The sequence below is a fragment of the Phocoena phocoena genome, chromosome 5 (assembly GCF_963924675.1).
Source record: "Phocoena phocoena chromosome 5, mPhoPho1.1, whole genome shotgun sequence".
NCBI classification, from domain to species: domain Eukaryota; kingdom Metazoa; phylum Chordata; class Mammalia; order Artiodactyla; family Phocoenidae; genus Phocoena; species Phocoena phocoena.
The window spans coordinates 46,901,578-46,927,059 of record NC_089223.1 but is presented as its reverse complement, the minus strand read 5'-3'; the positions used below and the strand labels follow the sequence as shown (position 1 = coordinate 46,927,059).

At 39.6% G+C, this 25,482-nt stretch overlaps 1 protein-coding gene across 2 annotated transcripts in view; it reads right to left on the bottom strand.

Moving 5' to 3' along the window:
- The window catches only part of G3BP2 (G3BP stress granule assembly factor 2), a 29,519-nt gene extending 13,161 nt beyond the window's left edge, over window positions 1-16,358 (bottom strand). Inside the window, exons 1-2 of one of the 2 annotated variants that reach the window (XM_065877177.1) lie at window positions 16,175-16,358; window positions 1,342-1,460 (exon numbers count right to left, since the gene is read on the bottom strand). In XM_065877177.1, coding sequence (XP_065733249.1) covers window positions 1,342-1,436 — 95 coding nt within the window. In that variant the 5' untranslated portion in view covers window positions 1,437-1,460; window positions 16,175-16,358. Of the gene's footprint in view, window positions 1-1,341; window positions 1,461-16,174 lie in introns of those variants that run through there. The other variant, XM_065877176.1, reaches the window with a different exon arrangement.
- Between the last annotated feature and the right edge of the window lie 9,124 nt (window positions 16,359-25,482).

Sequence of the window (25,482 nt, the reverse complement as noted above, 5' to 3'; positions counted from 1 at the left end):
GAGGACAATTTAGCTGTATAAGAAAAGCCTTAGAGATAGTCATACCTTTGACTTAACAATTCTACTTCTAGGAACTTAGCCTAAGAACATAACTAGAAAGGTGCACAAAAATGCATGTGTAAGGATATTCATTAGTGTTAATAAGTGAAAAATTAAAACTAAATGTTCATTAACAGGGAAATCTGTTACATAGCTAAGTATAAAACAGAAGTTTGTGCTGTTATTTGAAATGATGGTAGAGAGCCTTGTTTTTCCTTGTTAAAAAAAAAGAAAGCTAAAAATGCTAATGCCTACATTGTGAAGACTAAATTTCAGATAATAAAAGGCCTTATTAATTCCATTCTCCCTCAAATTCACATACCCTGTCAATAAGAATATTTTTATAATAGAAAATGTATAGGTATTCCTTTTGATGGGGGGGTGGGGACGGGACGGGAGGAGGTGGTAGTTATATAAAAATGCCCCCGGGATAACATAGGGAGTATTACACACAGGTTTAACAATGGAGGGGCATAATGCGAAGTAAAACTTTAGAATGCCCAGCATGATTATATAAAGAGAACCTATAGATAAAACCGTAAGTCCTTTTAACAGTCTTTCCCACATGAAGTGACAATGGTATATTTATCCTTAACTCACTTGGCTAGTGTGTTCTACAACAAATGTTTGCAGAGCCTAATACTTACAAAGGTCTCACTTATCTTCCACCTGTTAAAATAAACCAGGTAGAACAAAAATTATAAATACTACTCATAATATAAATCAATTTTATTTCAATCTCTGGGAAAAAAGAACCTTACAGATGTCCAACTCTTGCCAAAATAGTAAACAAGGCTACTGTTGCTGTTTTACCAAGGAATACTATCTTGTGCATCAATCAGAAGTAATTTTCACAAGTATGATCACTTAACTGATTCATTTCCTAACATTGCTAAAGACAACTCAAAAAAAACCCCAAAAAACAAAAAACCCCAAAGAACAAAAACCAAACTTAAGTCTGTGATTTCAATAAAGACTAGAACCCATTAGTTGGTCAAGTCTGTGGTTTTTATAAAAAAATGAAATATAAAACACCAAGAGTATGTAATTGTGTATATGTATGTGATGTGTACAGATGTGAATGTGTTATATAATGGGATATAATGTGAGGTGTTTTCCTTACTATATATTTGAGTCAAAAAAACGAAAAACACTGGTTTTAAGCCATCAGACTGCTAAAATACCGGGTGTGCTTTGCAAAGGTACTGTCAGGACATAAAACAGGAAAGACAATATTTATATGTCGTCATATTAAAAAAAATAAAACCGAATAAAAATATCAAATATGCAATTAAAATTTACCTGTGTAAATATTCTGGAGCTTTATTCAGCAAAGTATAATACTGCCGCACAAACTCCCGCCCTACAAGCAGCGGACTGGGCTTCTCCATAACCATTTCTTTGCTGCACAATGTCAAATGCTAAGGGAGCAAACGTAAGAATAATAACTATTAAAAGTCATCTTTATTAAATTCCATGAAGTAAGTCTTCTCAGCCATTCAAATGAAAATAAAGAAAATATCATTTGTTAAAAAGTAACTACAACGGCAAAATAATAAATTCCAAACAACTACTGATAATCTCCAACATCTGCCATCTCCCCTTTGTCTCTACTTCTTGATCTCCCTATCCTTCAATACAGGGGGAAGTAGCATAGTTCTCTTTCTAATTCCCAAGAGTCCCAGCGCTGTCTCAGACTAGGGGCACCATAATAAAGTCTTCCCACGCATAGTATCTTTTTCCTTTGGGGACCATTATCTCCTACATTCTTGGATTCCAACAGTTTATTTTTGAAAACTAGGCAGAGGGCACAAATCAGGACTTGGTGATTACATTTATCACAGACAGTACTGATTTTTGTCTTCTTTGTACTCTCTCCTTCTAGGGATTAATTTCACTGTTTTCAACATGATAATGATTAAAACTCAGCAATAACCTCAACACTCAGATAATGGTTTTTTACATTTGGTGTATGTCTTTCTAACCTTTCTTGCTATTAATTACCTAATTACATGCCAGGCACTGTTTACAGTAAATGGGATAACCTAGTGAACAAGACTCTAGCCCTCAGGAGTATATAGTCTGTCATGGAATATAGACAAGCAAACGGAACAGAACAGGTTACGTGCTATGATAAAGTATCTCTGAGCCCAAAATCTCAAAGATAACGTCAAGGAAATCAAGTACAAGATAAAAATAGAAACACAACCTTTCATCATTTAAAGTAAATGATTTATATGTTTATACCCCCTCAAATAGTAAAAATTATAACATTAGGAATTGGAGAAAAGGGAAGAAAAAAAGAAAATTTGAATATTACTTGTTTAAATACATATATACATACATATATATATACACACACACACACACTATATACATGTGTGTATCTACTGGGTAAATCAGGATGCAGTTTAAATTCCTGTTAACAAATAAATTTCAACATAGGTTTCTTTTTCTTTTTCTTTGGCTGCACCACATGGCAGGATCTTAGTTCCCTGACCAAAGATCAAACCCACACCCTAGGCAGTGACAGCACGGAGTCCTAACCACTGGACCGCCAGGGAATTCCCTCAAAGTAGGTTTCCTTTAAACAAAAAATTTCACAAAGATAGCCCACCATAATCATTACAATTGTGATGCTGTTTTTAATAAAAAAAAAAAACAGATACCAGCCATAATGGAGCCTACAGATAAAACTCTACAATTCTAGTGACTCCCAACTCAACTGTTATATAATGCTCTATTAGGTTCCCCGTTTCTCTTTTCCAACTGTCTTGCAACTCTCATTCGATATTAAAAAAAAATGTGTTTACATTTTTATATAATTCCTAACTCCTTTCAAAAATAATTAACTGCTTCCAGTGGCAGGGTCTGGGGAAGGCACAGTGGCAAGAAGCCCTTGAAGCAGCCCAAGAAGCAGGCCAAGGAGATGGAAGAGGACGATAAGGCTTTCAAGCAGTAACAAAAAAAGAAGAAGCTGGATGTAAACGTGAAGGCCAAGGGGAAGGGTCCCCTGGCCACAGGTGGAATTAGGAACTCTGGCAAAAACTAAGCTGTTCTTTATGCCTCAGGTGATGGTGACCCTTACTTCCATTGCTGTTTAAACACCTGAATTCTCTTCCATAACATCCGTTGCCACTCTAGCTAGAATGAAGGGTTGTCTTAGAGCCTGTGGCACATTTTTTTTCTTAAATGTTCATACAGTGGCTCATCTCTTCAGTTCATCCTTAGCCACTTCTACCTTAGCTGTGAGGTCAAAGTAAACCCATCCCAGAATCCTGCCAGTCTGCTCTTCAACCTTTGCTCTACCTTGAATTCTGTACCACCTACAATCAAACCAACTCAATAAAAAAAAAAAAAAGTTAATCCACAAAGTAGAATCAGATACTGTCATTTCAGGTGCCATTAGTTTCCCCCAAACCGAAAAACCTCCAAATAGATGAACAAATTCTAATGCATAGAAGGACTCTCAGGACTTCCTTGGTGGCACAGTGGTTAAGAATCCACCTGCCAAAGCAGGGGACACAGGTTCGAGGCCTGGTCCAGGAAGATCCCACATGCCACAGAGCAACTAAGCCTGTGCGCCACAACTACTGAGTCTGCACTCTAGAGCCCATGAGGGGCAACTACTGAAGCCCACGTGCCTAGAGCCTGTGCTCTGCAACAAGAGAAGCCACTGACAAGCTCACATGCCGCAAACTAGAGAAAGCCCGTGCGCAGCAACGAAGACCCAACGCAGCCAAAAATAAATAAATTATTAAAAAACAAAAAGAACTCTCATTTGCTACATTTAAAGTAATGAAGCAGGGGACTTCCCTGGTGGCACAGTGGTTAAGAATCTGCCTGCCAATGCAGGGGACAGAGGTTCCAGCCCTGGCCCGGGAAGATGCCACATGCTGCGGAGCAACTAAGCTCATGTGCCACAACTACTGAGCCTGCACTCTAGAGCCTGTGAGCTGCAACTCCTGAAGCCCGGACGCCTAGAGCCCGTGCTCTGCAACAGAAGCCACCGAAATGAGAAGCCCGTGCACCACAACGAAGGGTAGCCCCCGATCACTGCAACTAGAGAAAGCCTGCCCACGCACAGCAACGAAGACCCAAAACAGACAAAAGTAAATAAATAAATGTATAAATAAATAATTTTTTTTAATTTAAAAAAGTAATGAAGCAAAGAAACAGTATTTTTATTTTGAATGATGGGGAAGGTTTAAGAACAGTAGATTCACCTAGTAAAATTTTATAAAATAACAAAAATGTGGAAATTTTACACATTTAAATACTGTAACAACCGATTTAAGCTGTGGGAAGATACTAACTTACCCTCTGAATAAAATAATTATGTACAAAATTATTTTGTTCAAATGGTTAATGACAAAAATACTATTAGGGATTGTTTCTGGGTTTGGAGATTCTTGTATTTCCTTCTTTTTTTGCCCAATTTCCAGATTTTCTACAGTGAGACTTTGTTATTTACCCCAATTTCCCATCACATTTATAAAGTACATATTCACCTACCATTTTTGTCACCTACATATAACTAAAGTGAAAAAAAAAAAAGGTACCAATTACACATATCAATGTCAGAGAAAGGTCAAAATACACTAGAGTTACTGTAACAAAGTTCGGGAGAGGCTTCACATCGCCCACTACCTATATAGTCACTAAGGTTGATGGCCATAAGGCCATGATATCAATTTAGATCAGAGAGACAGGCAAAGGAGATGGGCAGTGGAGGTAACTTTTACTTGATTAACTCAATAAATTATTATTTATTCAAAAAAGGTTAACCTGAAAAGTGAACTTCAAATGGTGAACAAGATAAGGCAGTGCTAATCTGGTAAAAGCCTAAACAAATAGCTATACATAAGAGGCTATGCAGAGTACACTTTTTTAAAGTTACGGGGAGGCTCTCCCAGGGAATGATAAAATGAAATGAAGAGGTTACTTAGAGGATGGTGTTTCAGTTAACTGCACTGACTTAAATGTAACTTACAGATCAGTTTCTTGTTTAACTGATTTAGTGACTCAATTTAGAAGGCTAAAATATAATCGACTGATGGAAGTGAACTCTATTAACCAGAAAGTAAAAGTATAGAAGGGGAAAAAAGCAACCTCACTGACTTACCTACTTTTAACAACAGGTTAATTTATGTATTCTACAGAAACAATCGCCATCTTCCAGTGTTCTCCCCTGGAGGAGGGAAATTTATTCACAGCAAAGAACCCAAGTCATAGGTAAGCAATTTCTGGGATTTGGGTCCTTCTATATATATGTGTGTGTGTATATATACACAGATATATAAATACACACACACACACACATCCCTCTGAACATGAAAGTAAGAAAGGTTTTTAACTATCTAAGGCCATGAAAAAGTCATGACCTTTTTGGATCTTAATTCACAAATTGAGAAGTGATCTCTGGTCAAGCCTACAAGACTATACAGTTCAACAAAGATAGCCAAGATTTAAGGATACTTATGTACAAAAAGAATCTTCAGAGACTATTGGCCTCTAGCACCTTCAAAGAAAGAGCAATTATCATTTAACACCTTTTTATAGAAAGTGAAATTCCATGTATTAAGCCCCGCTTTCCCACAAAACACTTGAATATGTGGAGACTGCTGTCATACTGGGATGTACAATGTAAAATGTACTCTTTTCCTGTCAGTTAAAAGCAACATCAATCCTATTTATTCATCAAGATACCAACATGAAGGGCTTCCCTGGTGGCGCCGTGGTTGAGAGTCCACCTGCCAATGCAGGGGACGCGGGTTCGTGCCCTGGTCCGGGAAGATCCCACATGCCGCGGAGCGGCTGGGCCCGTGAGCCATGGCCGCTGAGCCTGCGCGTCCGGAGCCTGTGCTCCACAATGGGAGAGGCCACACAGTGAGAGGCCCGCATACCACACACACAAAAAAAAGATACCAACATGATTACATCTGACTTTCCTTACTATTTACAGAGCTTCAACTACTTCAGAGGTCATTCACTAACTCTGCCCGTAATTCCTGTGTATCTTAATCAACATCCTTTTATTCCTGTCTCTCTTTTTTAATAAATTTGTTTACTTATGGCTGTGTTGGGTCTTCGTTGCTGTGCGCGGACTTTCTCTAGTTGCGGTGAGCGAGCTTCTCACTGTGGTGGCTTCTCTTCGTGCGGAACACAGGCCCTAGGCACACAGGCTTCAGTAGTTGTGGCTTGCAGGCTCAGTAGTTGTGGTGCATGGACTTAGCTTCTCCATGGCATGTGGGATCTTCCTGGGCCACGGCTCGAACCCGTGTCCCCTGCATTGGCAGGCGGATTCTTAACCACTGCGTCACCAGGGAAGCCCCTCATTCCTGTCTCTTAAAATGTTTCCTCCTCTCCATTTGCCTAGACTAATTTCTGAAGCACATCTACTCCAGCTCTCATGGGAAACTGCTCTATTATCAACTGTCACCATCTTTTCTGAACCTCTTTATGTCCATTAAGAGGGGAATGGAGGAGAGGAAAAAGTAACACTATGAACACAAATCCAAGATAGCAAAGAAAGTCACAGTGTGCTTTATATCCTACAACATGCTCAAGTTTCCTCAATTTCAAGATATCCTTTAAAAAAGTTATCATCCTTTCTCTTTTCTCCTTGACCAAAGCTTCAGTTTTTAGGAAAACACTTAGGGTTTTTGTTTGTTCTTTAGTTAAAAATCACTAATATAATGGGGCTCCCCCCAAAACAAACAATCTCAGGCTACATGAATATGAATGTAATGTCTAAAATGGACTGACAGTTCTGTTCTAATATGCATAAGTTAAATATTAGTTCAACAGTGAATGGAAACTACAGGAAGGTAGATTTAGCTTCAATATAATGCAAGAATAACCAGAACAGAGCTACTTCATGAATAGCCAAGCATTGCAGGTATTTATTCCAGAGACTAAACAATTTAGCAGAAATGCAGTAAAATAATATGTCCAAAAAATGCATTCATTTGGGCCCAGCTAAAATACTGTTCTCCTGAAAATCCTTCCTGATTTCCGAATAGAATACAATTGTCTTTCCCCTGAATTCTCAAAGTACTTTGGGCCTTTGTCATGGCACTTTATTAATCATATTCTGGGGACTTCCCTGGTGGAGCAGTGGTTAAGAATCTGTCTGCCAATGCAGGGGACAGGGGTTCGATCCCTGGGCCGGGAAGATCACACATTCCGCAGAGCAACTAAGCCGGTGCGCTGCAGCAAATACTGAGCCCGCCCTTCCTAGAGCCCGTGCTCTGCAACAAGATGCCCGTGCACTCCAACAAAGACCCAATGCAGCCAAAAGTTAAAATTAAAAAAAAAAAAATCATACTCTCACCTAAATTACTAACTGTGCATCTTAGTCTTCCCCTTCTCTACTCCCCTCTCAAATATTATAATCTAAGTTCTCCCTTAAATGTAATTCTCTGAAAAGTCACAATTCCCCAAAATCCAACGATCTCAGTCTTCTACCTGTCTACACTATCCCTGTTGCTCACCTCCTCCTAATGTTTCTAGATTTCTACCATGAGGCAACTTTCCTTCTCATCAAAATGCAAAAGTCCTCAAGGTCTGTCTTCTAATGTGGCAATTTCAGATTGTCAAATGGCTTCAGCTCTCAGATATACCTAAATTTATATGTAGTCTCTGCCATGAACTCAAATTTGACATTTTTAACCCCTTGCTGAATACCCACATATGAACTCACAGGTAACCCAATATATGCACCCTCCCCTATAAAGAGAAAGCAGTTTCCTTATTTCTAATGGTGCCACCATCTTGTTTGCAAGCTTAGTTCTAAGTGACTTTCCCTCTTTAAGCTTCAAACTGCAAAATCTAGACAACTCGAAAATTTCTTGGAATTTGTCCCATCCTGTCTGTTCCCATTGAATTCAGACCCTTTCAGTTCTTCCTCAAAAGTCTTCCAAACTTCTGTATCATGTGTAGCATACACTGTATACAGTAAAATCCAAACACCTGCATTCAGTTTGAAGTATAAGGCCTTCCACTGAAATCCAGTCTGACATACAAGGCCCTAACCAACATTTCAAATTTATCTTCCATTACACTTCTCACCTCTCTAAACAAATTCTACGCTCTAAGAATATTATACCACTTACCATCATTACTCTAGGCCATTGTCTTACTTCATTCAACACAGGCTGGGTAAATAGGTGGGGTAACACAAATTCATTCAAGATTTACTGAATACCTTCTATATATATGCCAGATTCTATGCATGGAAAAACAAAGGTGAACATGTCAGACTTGATCTGCTGCTTGGGAGACAGAATTCCTAAACACAATTATCTAATATGATAAATGCTACAGCCCTACCACAAAGAATGTACCACTTGCATTGCAACAGGAGTAGAAATCTGACATGTAGAAAATGAGGAAGTGAGTATTTCAAGCCAGAGCTAAAAGAGAAAAGAATTTTTAGGAGACGACTGTCTCCTCAAAACCACAAACTGCTCCTTCATGCACTTTTCAAAAGCCTACTCAAGATCCTATTCCAACCCTACGTGGCTTTCTTAGCTAGGTCCCTCAGGCAGGATTAATCATTTCTTCTCTCAGTACTACACATATCTTCCTTGGCTCTTTTATTAACACATTTATGTGTTAATAAACAGACTTCCTGTTTGGAAGTCTCCTTTAAGTTAATGTTGAGCATAAGCCTAGCAGTGTTATGCTTCCAGGAGATGCTCAAGACAGTCTTTGCAGCATCTACCATTACTTTGTACATAAAAGGATTAAAAAATTTGTTGAACAAATCTGTCATACTAAAGACCTCTTAAGGGAAGTCCCTGATGATCCAGTGATTAGGACTCTGCACTTCCACTACAGGGGGGCACAGGTAAGATCCCTGGTTGGGAAACTAAGATCCAGCACTCCATGTGGTGGAGCCATTTAAAAAAAAAAAGACCTCTTAAGAGAACTAGCCTACCAAACTACAAAGGTATTTCAATAGTTAATGAATAAACCTCCTACAAAAGATGTAATGTACAACATGATAAAATACAACACTGCTGTATGTTACATACGTAAAGTTGTTAAGAAAGTAAATCCAAAGAGTTCTCATCACAAAAATTTTTTCTATTTCTTTAATTTTGTATCTGAGAGGATGGTGTTCAAAACTTATGCAATAATCATTTCACAATGTATGTCAAATCATCATGCTGTACACAAACTTATATAGTGCTATGTCAATTTTATCTCAATAAAACTGAAAGGGAAAAAAAGCTTATATGGGGGAATGCTAATGAATAAAAAAATCATTAATCATGTAATTCCAAAATATTTTTAAAGTCAGTCTTCTATACTCTAGTTCTTATTTATATGTAAATGTATATACGTGTACACAATTCATTTATGTGTACACATACTACTGCAATATGAAGTTAAGAGTTTTGAGATTAACTAAAGGTCCAAACAAAACAAGTAAAGCAGCTTTAGCACAAGTAATTCTAAGAACTTTTAGAGATAAATCTAAAAAATTTAGCATTATAGTAGACCCACACAATACAGTCAATTTATTTTCAAAGGTACCAAAGTAATTCTCTTTTCAACAAAATGATTTTGGAACAACTTGATGTCTACATGTTAAAACAAAAGGAAGTTTGACTCATACTTTGTACCATGTACAAAAATTACCCTGAAATGGACCACGGACCTACATGTAAAACCTAACTCTAGGCTTCTAGGAAAAAGGACAGGAAAAAACCTTAATAACCTTAGGTTAAGTAAAGATTTTAGATAATACACAAAAAGAAAAAATTTTAGAAAACTGACAAATTGGGCTTACATCAAATGTAAAACGTCTGTTCAAAGTCATCAAGAAAATGAAAAGACAAGCCACAGTATGAAAGAAAATATTTGTAGAATACATATCTAATAAAGGATTTATTCCCAGAAGACAGGCCTCTCCTAACTTAATAAGAAATCCAATTTTAAATGGGCAAAAGATCTGAATATACAGTCCACATCAAGATATACAGATGGCAAATAAACATGAAATCAATAATCATTCAAAATTACAAATTAAAACCATGATGACATACCACTAAATACCTTTAATGGCTAACATTAAAATCTAAAAATAGTAAGTGCCTGCAAGGATGGGAAAAGTTGGCAGGAACAAAAAAATAGTATAGTCACTTTGGAAAACAGTATGGCAGTTTCTCATAAAATTAAACATACATGTCTCATATTACCCAGCAATCCCACTCCTACATATTTATCCAAAAGAAATGAAGTACATGTCCACACAGACACCTGTATGTTGTTTGCAGCAGCTTTATTAATAAACACTCAAAACCTGGAAACAACAAAATGACCATTAGCCAAGTGAATGAACAAACTGTGGTAAATACAAATAATCAAATCCTTGGCAATAAAAAGAACTTATTGATATATGAAACAACATGAAAGAGTTTCCAAAATATTACCTAAAGATAAAGTTAATGCTATATGATTCTACTGATATGTCAGTCTACGAAAATGAAAATTATAGGGCTAAATCAGATCAGGGGCTAGAGACAGAAGGGAAAGAAATATATCTTGATTGTAGTGGTGGTTTCATGACTGTGTATGTCTATCCAAAATCATACAACTGAACACATGAAAAGACCAGTTTTTACTGATTGTAACTTATTCCTCAATTTAAAAAATTTAGCAATACAATTATGCTTTATATTAATCATTTCACAAACATTTATGGAGAATCTACCACATACCAAGCACTTATTTGTAAGGTAACGCTGAAACTGACAATATCCAACAGTTCAAAAAACGCAGTTTATTCAGTCTTTCATCTATTATATTAACAGAAATGAAAATGACTGATCATATCCAGTACTGTTAAAGGGGTGGGGGAAAGAAAAAGGCTCTTTCAAATACAGTGTTGGTGGAAATATAGTTAAAACCTTTTGGAGATGTAATTTTGCAGTTTTAATAAAATTAATTTAAAATGAACACATATAACCAGTAATCCCACTTCTAAGACATACTACAAAGAAATACATGCACAATTGCACAAAGATAATAGGAAAGTTATAAAAATAGACAAAAAGTACTCCCCACAAAAGTTAATAACTAAATTGTAGAATGCTACAAATCCCATCTTTGGAAAAAAGGCATGATACAAAAAGAAATATACAAGATAATATGTGTTGTGGGTCTAGGGAAAAAAAAAACAAACTACATACCAATTCAGACCACCACTGGTAACTATTTACTATACTGTCTGAATACTACAAAGAGTATATATGTACTTTGTGATTTTAAAAAACACTTTAAAATTTTCATTTACTTTCTGATAACCATCTAACAGATACATGTTATTAGTTAGAAAACATGGCTCTAGAATAAAGGTCGAAAGTGTGAAAATTCATTTAGCACTTCAAGCAAAGCAAAAAAGTAATCTGACATTATGCATACAACATTAGTGACAATTTATGGTTAAAGTCTGAGTGTGCTTAAATACTACCAACTAATTGAAGATAAAATTGAGGAGGTGGGGATGGGAGGAACAGTGATAAAGATACCATGCTGGAATTTAAAATCAGCAGCTACACAGAGAAACAAAAACTTACTGCCTAGATCCTAAGGTGCACTCTCAAATTTTGTTGTTTCCAAGAGGTAATTTAAAAAACATTTGATATGCTTACCTGATATAGCACTATTTTTTTCTGATAACCTAATATTAAATTAACGGTCTTAAAAACAAAAAAGTAACTGTCTTACAAACAAAAATACAATACGCTGAACCCCAACTGTGAAACATCAGTTCATATGCAATCATTAAAATATTGTCGAAGACTATAAAACCATAGGAAAAAAAGCAGTATAAAATTTGCAACTAAGATATGATTTCAATAATATGAAGGCAATGTGTGCACTTGAACAAGAAAATGAAATTAATTCCTTAGATCTACTACTGCAAAATAATTATCAGAGCAGATTACAATACAAAAGAGAAGGTTATCCAAGTAAAGTAATTTTGTATTCCGTTAATTCTTTTTAATCTTAGGAATCTCTGAAATGGCACCTCCATTCTATATTAAGTAATAAAATAGATATATCTACATAGGATCATAAACTCTAGTTATACTAAACTGTTAACCCTGAACACCTGGCTGCAACCACCACCACTATATATAAGCATCAAAATGCACAATCAAAAATTCACTCTTTGAGGAGCCTGGAATGTTCTGACCGACATCTATAACGAGTGATGAGAACTGCAGTATCTTTGGCTCAAGCAGCTGGGGCGGAGGTGAGTAGGATTTCACTTATTGCAAATTACTTACATGAAATTTCATGTCACAATTTGGTGGCTACTTTAATAACTGGAAAAAGAACGTGCAAAATGAAAACTGCTGAGAAGTTGAGACACCATGTTGTCTTAAAAAGGAAAGTCAAGACACCAAAAGAAAATGACATTTTGAAAAACAGAAAAAACTCTACAAAAAATTTTTTTCAGTACTGTACAGTTAGATGTAGTACTTTATCTTGCTTTCTATATAAAAAGAGTAAGATCCTAGTAACAGGATGCAGTTATCTTACCAGAAACTATGTTACCAGAGGCTATGTCTATGCTAGGACACAACTTGTCTCTACTATTGGATACTTACCCACCCCTTTCTCTCTAGAGCCCCTCACTCATGGCTGGTCTCACCCTAGTCAGGCCCAGGCCCATTCTCACTGAACCATGGACTGGAAGATCCATTTCTGACAGCTAACCTCATATTAAAATTGAAACCTTTGGAAATTCCAGATGGTCTTTGTTTAGAATGACTTTACCAATCGAAAGAGCAATGCAGGGCTTCCCTGGTGGCACAGTGGTTAAGAATCCGCCTATTGGGACTTCCCCGGAGGTCCAGTGGTTAAGACTCTGCCTTCCAATGCAGGAGACCTGGGTTAGATCCCTGGTTGGGGAACTAAGATCCCACATGCCATGGGGTGCAGCCAAAAACTAAATAAAATAAAAATAAAAATAATCCGCCTGCCAATGCAGAGGACACGGGTTCCAGCCCTGGTCCGGTAAGATCCCACATGCCGCAGAGCAACTAAGCCCGTGCTCTGCAGCAAGAGAAGCCACCGCAAGGAGAAGCCCGCGCACCGCAACGAAGAGTAAGCCCCTCTCACCACAACTAGAGAAAGGCCGCGCGCAGCAACGAAGACCCAATGCAGCCAAAAATAAATAAATTTTTTAAAAAAGAGCAATGTGTATCTATTTAGAACAGCAACCTTCAATTTGTTGTGGCACACCGCAGAATGAAAGCATCACAAACAAGATCTAACCACCAGTCACAGAAATAAAAGGTAGCTGTGGATTTTTTCTCTTCTCAGGCCCCAAAGGTAAGGAGGCAAGTTTTGAAGTTCAGAAGCTATTAAAAGTGACCAAGCATTAAAGAAATGGAAACGCAGCCCCACAAAAATTAAAGCGTGTATTTATATTAGGCTTTAAGATTTAACAAGTAACTACACATTCCTCTACCTCCGTGAAATAGATAGGATATTAGCTTCATTTACAGAAAAGGAAACCATGATGTTTTGAGAGCTGAAGGAAAGGAGTTCAAGGTCCCTCAGTTATAGTTATGAGACAGAGGATTTGAAATCAGGTCTCCTCCCTTTAGTGACGTTTTCATTACACCTGTTTAACAACCACCGCTTATGAAGAACCATCAGGGATGCAAGAATATAAAAAAGTTTAAAGTCTAACTTAGCTTATTTGATACTGTAGGGAGGAGCCAAAAGGCAGAAAACAGTAACATAACAGGAAATCCAAAACAGTCATCATAGCATACTACAATAGTGTATCAACATAGAGTAAAATATCTGGAAATTAAGATAAAAATACGCTGAGAAACAGCAGTCAAGAAAGTGATTCTATTGTTTCTGAAGCCACTCCAGAGTTCTGGGAGATAGAACTTGTCTGTTCTGTCAGCCCTTAAATGTTTTCCAGTGGAGAGTTAAGTCAAGTTTGTCAATTAAATTCTACTGAATTTAAGTTCAGAAACAACCTAATTTGTAACTATCAAAACCAGCCTTGTAAAGGGGTCATTCCTCATCTCCATACGCACTCAGTATAAAATATGTGGGGAAAAGTCTTATTTAAAGCAACCTAGAAAATCCTGATAACAGGCAAACAGCAATAATTCTTCAGGACAAGGAAACTGTTAACCTAAAGACACTATGGGTATTTACAGATTTTCAGTAACTGATATGGAGATTTTCATTTTTGATCTCTCATAAATGAAATATGGATAATAAATATATCCTACTACCAAGAGTGCCAATCCTATTCAAACTCAAGAGCTGTCTGCTAACAACTCAACTACTCACCTGCTAACTAAACACTCACTCAATACGACTATCAAATTATTAAAGACTTATTTTCTTCTCCTTCCATTTTTGATCCCCATCCACCCCACAAGCATTCTGGTTCTTTCCTCTTGTTGCTTGTTCACCGCTGACAAACATTTCAACCCTGAATATTCAGCAACCTGAACCATAACAGTTCTTAAATTGTAAACAATCCATTTGAGGTCCTTATCCTCCCTATAATTCGTGGACAACCTTTCAGAATTAAACAGCCTCTAGTGATTAAATCATAACACAAGGATACACATGAATAATCCTAAATATTTAAGAAAATGGGAAGATGAGAAACAACACATAATTCAGTACTAAGAATTTGAAACTAATCATACCGTCTATTTTTTGAGACCAGGAGTTTGGACATCAAAAGGACCACTGGATACTAATAGGGTCAACTGTTTAGAAACTGTCCACATGCCTAAGGCTATATTAACTGCCAAATATGGAGCCAGACAAGGAATTCCCATCTTCTTCCCCTGTAGCATATGGGGTCGCCTAACTGCAGTTAATGATTCACAGATCCAGGTACATGCAATGCTAACATTTGGAAGACCAGCACCAGGTGTTAAAACCAGTATTTCAACACAAGTTATTATCACAACAATCATGTGGGGGGGGGAAGGGCACAACTTTGCTATTATTCCAGCTTCGGTGCACGTGGGTTCTGTGGGTTTTTGCTGGTGCTTGATTTTTAAGAGAGCAAAGGTACTGCCCCTCCAAAAAAAAAAAATCTGTTAAGAAAGTAGGCATACATTGGAGGGAAAAAATTGATCTATGCGGAAAATTGTAGATGCATATCTATACTCGCCCCAAAGCGGCACAGGGCCATCTTAAGAAATCTGCCTTTGGAGAGGCAGGTAAAATTCGATCAGATTCAACTAACAATATTAACACAATATACGGATGCTATGTTCCTCCCCTTGACTATCCTTCCCACCCTCCCCAAGAAGACATGGGGGAAGAGGAAGAAAGCCATTCCTCAAAGCACTCAAACATCTCTTCTATTCCTGGGTCAGCAAGAGATCGCCTACATAAAAAGGGCACGGAGAAGGCGTACGTTATATACAGCCCGGGTTTCCCAGCTCCTTCGGGATAAACCCGCGGGGGGAGGGTCAAGGACCGCAGAACACCAGGTACTGGGTAAGCAAAGCGAAGGCTGCCTTCAGAGCCGGATTCTGTTTCCGTGCACCGAAATGGTGCCCGGAGGCCGCTACTTTCGCATCTGCGTCGCTTCTGCCTCCGCCGATACAGCCTCTTTTCCCCTCCCCCACGGGCGGGGCGGCGGCGGCCTCCCCACTGCCAAGGAACCGGGAATAAGAGCCGCAAGAGTCTGGGACGAGGCTGGTGGGCTCCGCACCCGAAACATCCTATCGGGCAAGCCCACTCCCCCATGTCCCGTCCGAAGCCTCCATCAGCGCGCCTTTGGGAGCAACTGCGTCCCCTTTCCTAGCTCGCCACCTCATCTCCAACAAACCCCGGCCCCACCTGTGCCCTCGGAGCCCTGCGTCCGCACGACGCGCGCCGGTCACCTCCCCCCCCCCACGGCCTCCCATCCCTCACCTGAGGAAAAAGCTCGGCTTCTCGCTCGCACACACAGCAGCGTAGGCAGCCGGCAAGAACAATGTCTCTCTCTGCAGCTACACCTCCGACACCGGAGCTCATTCACTGGACGGTTGCCTCGAGCCGCGGCGCGCGACTGGAATGTCCCCTTCCGACCACCAGACCGACCGCCCTTCCCGGCCCCCATACACACCTCCAACCAACAGCGGCGGCGGGTACGTCGCGCGGAGGTCAGCGGGAAAGTCGCCGAGGACCGGCTGCAGCAGATTCTTGTCGCTCGCCGCCCTCTCCCTCCTCCGACAAACCTCAGACCTCGGAAGCGGAGAGCCACGAACTGGTTCCCCTCACAACCACCTCTTCCCGGGCGCCAGGCACTGCGGCGAACGACAAGGAACACGGACGTCCCGCCCCCTTTGCCACCGCCCCCTCTTATTGTTTTACCCCTGCCGAAAGGGCTGGGGGACCCCCCAGCACGGCTTCAGCCAATCACGCATCTCCTCCGCGAGCTGGACCCAACCTTCTCGCGTCTCTCTGCGGAGCACGCGCAGAACGCCGCCGCGCTCACGTACTCTCGCGCCCGGAAAGCCGGGGAACCGGAACCGGCGTGAAGCCGGGGCGAGAGTCCGCTGATTTGACGTCACAAGAAGGCTGCCTTTCTCCTGCCCCAAGGATCCGGCCTCTTCGCCCTTCGAGAGCGCACCCGAACAGGAGCCGGGTCGCTGCAGCGCTGTGCCTTCTGCGTTGTCTTTTGGGGACTGATTTTTCTGGTCCTTTTATGTTATTAAGAGGAAGGGAATTTTAGTGATTTTTTTTTCTCTCTTAATTAGGTGTCTGCAGGTTGCTGCTCTAGACGAGAGTAAAAATGCAGCCAGTGGTTTCAGCTGCTTGCACCCTAAACTCAGCCTAGGAAATGGAGGTTTTTAAGCTCCACCGAGAAGTTCAAAATCGTTCAACGCTATATTATGGGGCCTACTGGGATGTAGAAAAAATAGGACGTGGTCTCCACAGAGAGAAAAAACAGTTCTGTTTCTTTGTGTGTTGTTTAGCGTTAGGCGTTGCTAAATACATACTAAGCATTTTACATGCTAAAGCAGCTAAAAGCTGAAATCCCAGGAGATATCAGGATTACAGACCTGTCCTAGATCTAGGCCCAGACTTGGCCGCAGGGGCATAGCTGGGAAAACACTAGACACTGACTCTCATGACCTTGATTCATGGAAAAAGCCACATCTTCTTACAGTCAAGGAAGCCACTTTGCACCTTAGTTCTGGCAGTGTTTCTCAGAGACTATCAAGACAGCTGAGGAATTTTGGAAGGAAGGGCTGACGAAATGGTGAAAGGAATAAAAGGCAATTAGGAAAGGAAATGCCCACAGAAGAAACAAAACTCAGGCATATACATTTCACCAGTTTTCTTAATTCTTTTAGAGTAACTAACTTTAAAGTATTTTTCACGTGTGAAAACTGAGGTTTACGGGGCAGTGCAACATTTGAACCTCCAAAATCTACACTACTATTAACTTACGCTGCTTAATCACATTGTTATATGCAAAATATATGGGCAGACTATCACTCTTATGAACTTTGACATGTTTTTCCTTAAAGTATCACAATACATTACATGAAAACTGCCCTTCAAATCTAATACTTATGTGCCAGCCACTCTTCTGTTTTAATTGTTTAATCCTCATAATAACCCTATAAAGTAGTTAGGATTTTTATGCTAATTTTATACAGGAGGAAACTAAGGCTTAGAGAGGTCAAGTTAACATGCCCAAGGTCACACAGCTACTACTCTGTTGGAGCTGGGATTCAAACACAAGCAGTCTGCCTTTACACTCCATGCTATGGAATACTCTCCTTGTATTAATTGGCACAACTTACTTATCTCTTCTGTTGATTGACATTTCTACTGTTTCCACTGTGAAGCTCTTATGCACAATGCTGTTATTCCTCACCAAGTACAAAAATTTCTCTAGAGCAGTGATTCTCAGAAATTAACATGCATCAGAATCACCTGGGGAGCCTGTTAAAACAATGCTGGGCCCCCTCCCAGGGTTTCTGATTCAGCAAGTCTATGTTGAGGCCTGAGAATCCGCATTTCTAACAAGTTCCCAGATGCTGCTGCTACTGCTGCTCTAGGAACGACACTTTAAAAACCACTGATCTACACCATGGTTGGCAAACTTATACTGTTAGGGACAGACAGTAAATATTTTAGGACTTGAGAGCCATAAATGGTCTTTGTAACATATCCAACCCACGCATTCCCGTTTTTAAATCCTTCAAAAATGTATTAATAAAAGAAATATTCTTAGCTCTGGGGCTGTATAAAAACAGGCCTCAGACAACCCTTGTCCGAGGGTACATATCAATAGGTGGAGTTACTGGGAAAAACGACTTCATTACCTTCAATTTTATTAAAATACCCAAAACTGTTTTCCTAAGTAGTTATTTTTACTTCCTAAATGACTCTTAAGTCCGTGCCCTCTGAATACTTCTCCATACGTATAGCTCTGCCCAGGTTCAGGACCCTTTTATCTTTCCAGAATGACTGCAATAACCTAAGGAATCTTCCTGCCCTACGAATATAACCTCCATTAAATACCCCCTCCCGGGACAGACAATAAGGCAGGGAGAGAAGTAGGAATGTATTCATTCAGTGGCTCAAGCCAAAAACTTTTAAGTCATCCTTGACTCTGTCTCACACCACACAGCAAATCACCAGTAAATTTCTGTTCCCTCTACCTTCAACATTTATTCTAGATTAAACACTTAGCACTATTACTGCTATTATTATTATTATATTCCCACAGCAACCAGATCCTTTATAGCTATAAATCAGATGACATTCTCAAAACCCTCCAAAGGCAACACAATAAAATCCCAAGTCCTTACCATGCAAGGCATCCCATCCCTAATTTAGTTCTTACCATTACTTCTTTTCTTACTACTTTTTCTCTTATACACCTCAGCCCTTCCTTTGACATTTCACATCCCCACCCCAATGTGTGTCTTAGATGTGAACCTTTATCAAAAGTTTGTGAAAAATCAAAATAAACTGCATCTACTGATTTCCCCAAGCACTCATACTGAAATATCTCACTCAGGCATTCTAAAGGTGAGTTAGGCATGATTTTACGTTACACTAACTACCCTTCATAGAATTTCAGTTAACCTTATACTGCTTAAATAGTCTACCAGCTTGTCTAAGCTGTATTCTGTGGTTATTTTGTAATCTCCCTATATTTCCTAGGTTCTCTTCTAGGTTGTTTTTTATAAATAGTGTAACTCAAATGGTAACCTACAGGTTGTCTGGCAGAGTGTCCACTCAATAATAGCTTCCAGGGCTTCCCTGGTGGCGCAGTGGTTGAGAATCTGCCTGCCAATGCAGGGGACACGGGTTCGAGCCCTGGTCTGGGAAGATCCCACATGCCGCGGAGCAACTAGGCCCGTGAGCCACAACTACTGAGCCTGCGCGCCTGGAGCCTGTGCTCCACAACACGAGAGGCTGCGACAGTGAGAGGCCCGCGCAGCTTGATGAAGAGTGGCCCCTGATCGCTGCAACTAGAGAAAGCCCACACACAGAAACGAAGACCCAACACAGCCAAAAATATAAATAAATAAATAAAATAAAATAACTGCATCTTTAAAAAAATAAATAGGCCTTCCCTGGTGGCGCAGTGGTTGAGAGTCCGCCTGCCGATGCAGGGGACACGGGTTCGTGGTTATTATGGATACTCTGTCAGACAACTGGTAGATTGTCATGTGACCTCTATCCATAAAAAAGCATCTAGAAGAGACTCTAGTTGCAATTTTCTTTGGACATGATATCCCTTTACCCCTAAACACTTCAGTGTGTATTTCTTAAAAGACAAGGACATTTACTTCTATATCCACGATACAATTATCAAGATCAGGAATTAACATTTTTACAGTACTATAATCTACAGACACTCAAATTTCATCAACTGTCCAACTAATATCAAAAGGAAAAAATTGTTTTCTGGTCCAGGATACAATTCAGGATTACAAATGAATCTGGTTATCATGTCACCTTAGTCTTCTGTAGTCCAAAGTTTTTTCTCAGTCTTTCTTCTTTCATGACCTTGATATTTTTAAAGAGTACAGGACAATTATTTTAAAGAATGCCCCTGAATTTGGTAACCTCTGTTGTTTCCTGATATTTAGATCTAGATTATGCATTTTTGGGAAAAATACCAGAGAAGTACTGTTCTGTCCTCAGTGCATCATATGGAGGCACATGATGTCTGTGTGTCCTATTACTGGTGATGTTCCCTTCACGGTTAATGCAGTGTCTGACGGGCTTCTCCACTATACAGTTCTGTTTTTCCCTTTGTAATTAATAAGTAATTACAGTTGTGTAGTCTGGTACTTTGAAACTCTGTACATAACCCATTTCTCATGATAGTTTCACCCAGTTTTAGCAGCCATTGACGATTCTTTGGCCGAATCAGTTTTTGTTATAGTGGCTACCTAAGTGTGATTTTTCTAAATCCATCATTCTTTCCACACTTATCAGCTGCAATTCTACTATAAGGAAGACCTTTTCTCCTTTCTCATTTTTTAAAAATCTTTTATTTATATCAGTGTGAACTCATGGATTTCTACCTGATCATCCATTAATATCAACATTTATTTTCATGCTCACATTGTCCCCATTTGGCCCGTGGAAGCCCACCAAGTTAGCTCTCATGCATTATATAATTTAATTGTGCATTATTTATTACAAAAAATTGAACTAAGATATCTTTTCAAACAGCGAAAAAGAACAAAAACTGACAAGGGCCTAATAGAAGACAGTGGCAAGTGGAAAAGAAATTTATAAGTATATAGGTGGCAAAATTGTGATGATTAGGTATGGGGAGTAAGGGAGAAGTCTAGGATAGGATGCTTTGCTGGTTTTGTCTGGGTGACAAGAGAGCCGCTGGTAATATTCACTAAGAAGGGGACTACAGAACTTTGGTATTTTTCTATCCATATGCTTGTATAAAATATCATACTAGTTACTTCATCCAATACTTTCTGATCTAATGCCACTTCAGAAAGATCTCTGACCAATGAATCTAAAGGAGCCCCAGTCACTCTCCATCTCTTACTCTGCTCTACGTCTGTTAATAGCACTTAGCACTACCTGACATTATATTTATCCTTTGATGGGTTTGTTTGTTTATTTATTTATTGTTGCGGCATGCGGACTTCTTAGTTGCGGCCTGCAGACTCTGAGTTGTGGCATGCATGTAGGATCTAGTTCCCCGACCAGGGATTGAATCTGGGCCCCCTGCATTGGGAGCTTGAAGTCTTACCCACTGGACCACCAGGGAAATCCCATGATGGGTTTTTTTAAATTGTTGGCCTCTCCAATAAACCAAGTTCCATAAGAGCTCAGATTTTGTCTGTTTTGTTCAATGCTGTATCTCTGCCATAAAGAAGACAATCAAAATCAATTAGTGAATAAATAAATGTGTGTGTGTGTGTGTGTGTGTGTGTGTGTGTGTGTGTGTAGGGGGACAGAGAGAGAGAGATATGATCATAATTAAACATTGCTTTGCAGGATACTACTTTTTTTTCTCTTAAAAAACAGACATCATTTTATGTTAGTACATAGTAGGCCTACTTAATGTTTTTTCCAATGGTTACACAGGTGGGGAATGACATCCTAAGCTTAGAGGCAATATACTAAATTATAAAGAAAGTTATGAGAATGTAATCAAAATAAATACAAGCTATGTAATTGCACATTTCTGCCACAAATTTGAATCAAAGGACTAGCAAACCTTGATAAGAAATCAGTATGAGGGCTTCCCTTGTGGCGCAGTGGTTGAGAGTCTGCCTGCCGATGCAGGGGACACGGGTTCGTGCCCCGGTCCGGGAAGATCCCACATGCTGCGGAGCGGCTGGGCCCGTGAGCCATGGCCGCTGGGCCTGCGCGTCCAGAGCCTGTGCTCCGCAACGGGAGAGGCCGCAACAGTGAGAGGCCCACGTACCGCAAAAAAAAAAAGAAATCAGTATGAAAACCTAATCAATAAACATGCAAAGTATGTCCCATTTATAGAAAAAAGGACATAGCATTAAACATATACGAAGAGCTGTTAAACGGAAACAATGGCAAACCATATACAAACTGGCAAATATTTTAAAATGAAAACATCCAATATGCAAAAAAAAAAAAAAAAATTTCCTTTGTAGACTTCTGTTGCAAGTAAGCATTAATTCATCCTTTTAAAAAAGCAATTTGGCAAGATATATCAAAAGCTTTAAAATGCTTGTGCTTTTTGAGTCAATAATTCTACTTCTGGGCATTTATCCCTCTTAAGATATGCCCAAGAAATTCACTGTGATGTTATTTATTTATTATCATTTAAAAACTGGAGGCATCCTAAATATCCGATAATAGTGAATGGTTAAATAAACTATGACACATATCCTTGACACATATACATCAAAAGTTATAGATTTAAATATTTAAGAATATATTTTTATGTCACATATTTATACTTCAATCTTAAATATGTTTATGAATCAATCTTTTTTTTTTTTTTTTTTTTTTTATGCGTTACGCGGGCCTCCCACTGCTGTGGCCTCTCCCGTTGCGGAGGACAGGCTCCGGACGCGCAGGCTCAGTGGCCATGGCTCACGGGCCCAGCCGCTCCGCGGCACGTGGGATCCTCCCAGACCCGGGCACGAACCCGTGTCCCCTGCATCGGCAGGCGGACTCTCAACCACTGCGCCACCAGGGAAGCCCATGAATCAATCTTAAGTTAAAAATATGGTTGATAGTTTTTTTTTACAAAAAAAGAAAAGGAAAAGAATCAAATCCAATCACCATTAGCAGATGAATTTTTAAAAAGAAAATCATTAGAAATATGTTAACTGATTCCTGATTATTATTATAGATTTCAGCATAAAATACTTCTCTGACATTCTACTTTAAAAGGCTTTTCCTCTAGACCCTCTCATTTGACCATTTTTAACCTTACTGGATCTTAAAGGATCAACCAATACCATTACCACCATTTTGCTGATGATGTAGGTGTTTAAGGGGTGACTTTACATGCATGTTTAAGGGCTATGCGTTCTATATAAGTAAGGTAGGACTCAAAACTATGAAGACTGGCATTGGAAGGGATTCAAATCCAAATCCTTCAAGGATACTCATTTTTCTTAGTGTCTTTACTCATCACAATTTTAACCTTTCAAGACTTACATAACATTTAACCTTTTGAGACATGCATTACAAATGTCTTGTACCTGCTGCCAATTCAGTTAGTAAGGATTATGCCGGCAGCGGTGTAGTCTGGGCTCTGGAGCCAGGCTGCCTGGATTTGCATTCCGGCTTCATCTCATCACTTATTAAATGTATTCCCTGGGTATATTTCCTAGGTATATTACTTTGGGCAGGATGCTTAACTTTTCTGTGCTTCAGTGTTTCTCATCTGTAAAATGGGGACAATAATATCTACCTTATTAGGGTACTGTAAAGATTCGATTAGTTAATAGAAGTAAAACATTTACACCATGCCTGGCACATGGTAAATGCTCAATAAACAACAGCACTTCATGTTTGGTGCTTGAAAAGGTACATGCACCAGTTGCTTTCAACTAATTCCTTTTTCACTAACTGCTTGCTGCTTTGCTTGGAAGTAACAACTTACAGTTGTACATAGCATTTTTTAGTTTTCAGAACACTTTCAAACACATTATCTCATTTCACTTTCACAAGCAATTCACAAAGTAGGTAAGCTGCACAAGGCTAAAAGTGTCCAATTTAGAAAGAGACCCCAGAGTCCCCGGTGGCTCGTGCCGCTCTACCATATCCCACCACTAAATGATGAACCTCCTTAGCCTTAGAGCAAATATTCCTAATTGAAAACCTGTTACTCAAGAATTTCAGGGCTGTCTTGGTACAGCTGGATCTTTACAAAGCTTTTTTTTTTTTTTTTGGTACGCGGACCTCTCACTGTTGTGGCCTCTCCCGTTGCGGAGCACAGGCTCCGGACGCGCAGGCTCAGCGGCCATGGCTCACGGGCCCAGCCGCTCCACGGCATGTGGGATCTTCCCGGACCGGGGCACGAACCCGTGTCCCCTGCATCGGCAGGCGGACTCTCAACCACTGCGCCACCAGGGAAGCCCTACAAAGCTTTTTGATGCAAAGAGAAACCTACTCCCAGGAGTAGGATGAACCCATTCCTTTTAGAGCAGGAGGGGAGAAAGACTATAACGGCCTGAAGAAAGAATCGAATGTTCATTTCTCCTGAAATCTTTCCATCCATTATCTTTGTGAGACTGGGACAGGTAGGGTCTAAAGAGATTTTCTTCCTCTTCATTTGGGCGTTTTATGTGAAAATGTCACACATCCAGAAAGGTACATAAAACACTTGCACAGCCTGCCTATTTGTTGTTAAGTATAAAATGTAAATAAATGAATGACTGCTATGGGTGGTGGATTTTAGCAATGTAGCTGGTTTTGATCTTATCTATTAAAGTCTTCAAGTAGGGGAGATTCTAAAAGCTCCCAAGCTTGAGAGAATAAAGATTGCAAACTCTGAGATGACTTATTCAGAATTTAGAGACAAAAATCTCATCATAAATCAACACCCAAAGAATTAGGTTTGGGATTATAAGAATAACCCACCCTGAATAATGGTTTGTAAATTCTAATGGATTCTATCCGCTGCTCAGAAAGTTATAATGACAGCTAAAATCACCTCAGGCTAAGTGATCTAAGAGATAACAGTAATTCTGGCAAGTGTAACAACTAAAGATAATACAAATAAAAGAGAAGTCATCTGCCCTGAATTGCCAGGAGTCCAGAAAATGATGGCTTTGGAAAGAAGCTTCATCAACGTTTATCTTGCACTTTTCAGGGTAGACTATATTTGGCAGACATCTAGCCATCCCAGGGCTACAGCTTGTGTTTAATCCTTCAGGCCTTACAGTCTGGATATGAGATGCCTTGAGGGTATCCAATTCTCACTAAGCACTCCGACCCAGAGGAGGGGCCCTGGTCAGCTGATATTCTATTTATTGGCAAGGCATATCTCCCTCTGTGAAATGGCATTCTGGGGTCGTTAAATCAGTCTCCAACGGATTAAGTTAGTGTCAACTCCTATCCCTGAACCAGATTTCCTCATGGAGGGGAGAGGACATGAGAGAGGTTGTACCATGAGAAAGCACAGCTGAGGACCAAATTCTCTGCTTAAATATAGGATGAAACACATGGGATCAAATCCCATTTTCTTCACTGACTAGTGTTGTGACACTGGTAAGGTTAGTTCATTTCTTTGACCTTTAGTTTCCTCATGGATAAACAGCCAACTTTAGGGGACTTCCTTGGTGGTCCAGTGGTTAAGAACACATGCTTCCACTGTAGCGGGCACAGGTGCAATCCCTGGTCAGGAAACGAAGATCCTGTATGCCGTGTGGCACGGCCAAAAACAAACAAACAAAAAACCTAGCCAACTTTAGAGTTGTTGGGAGG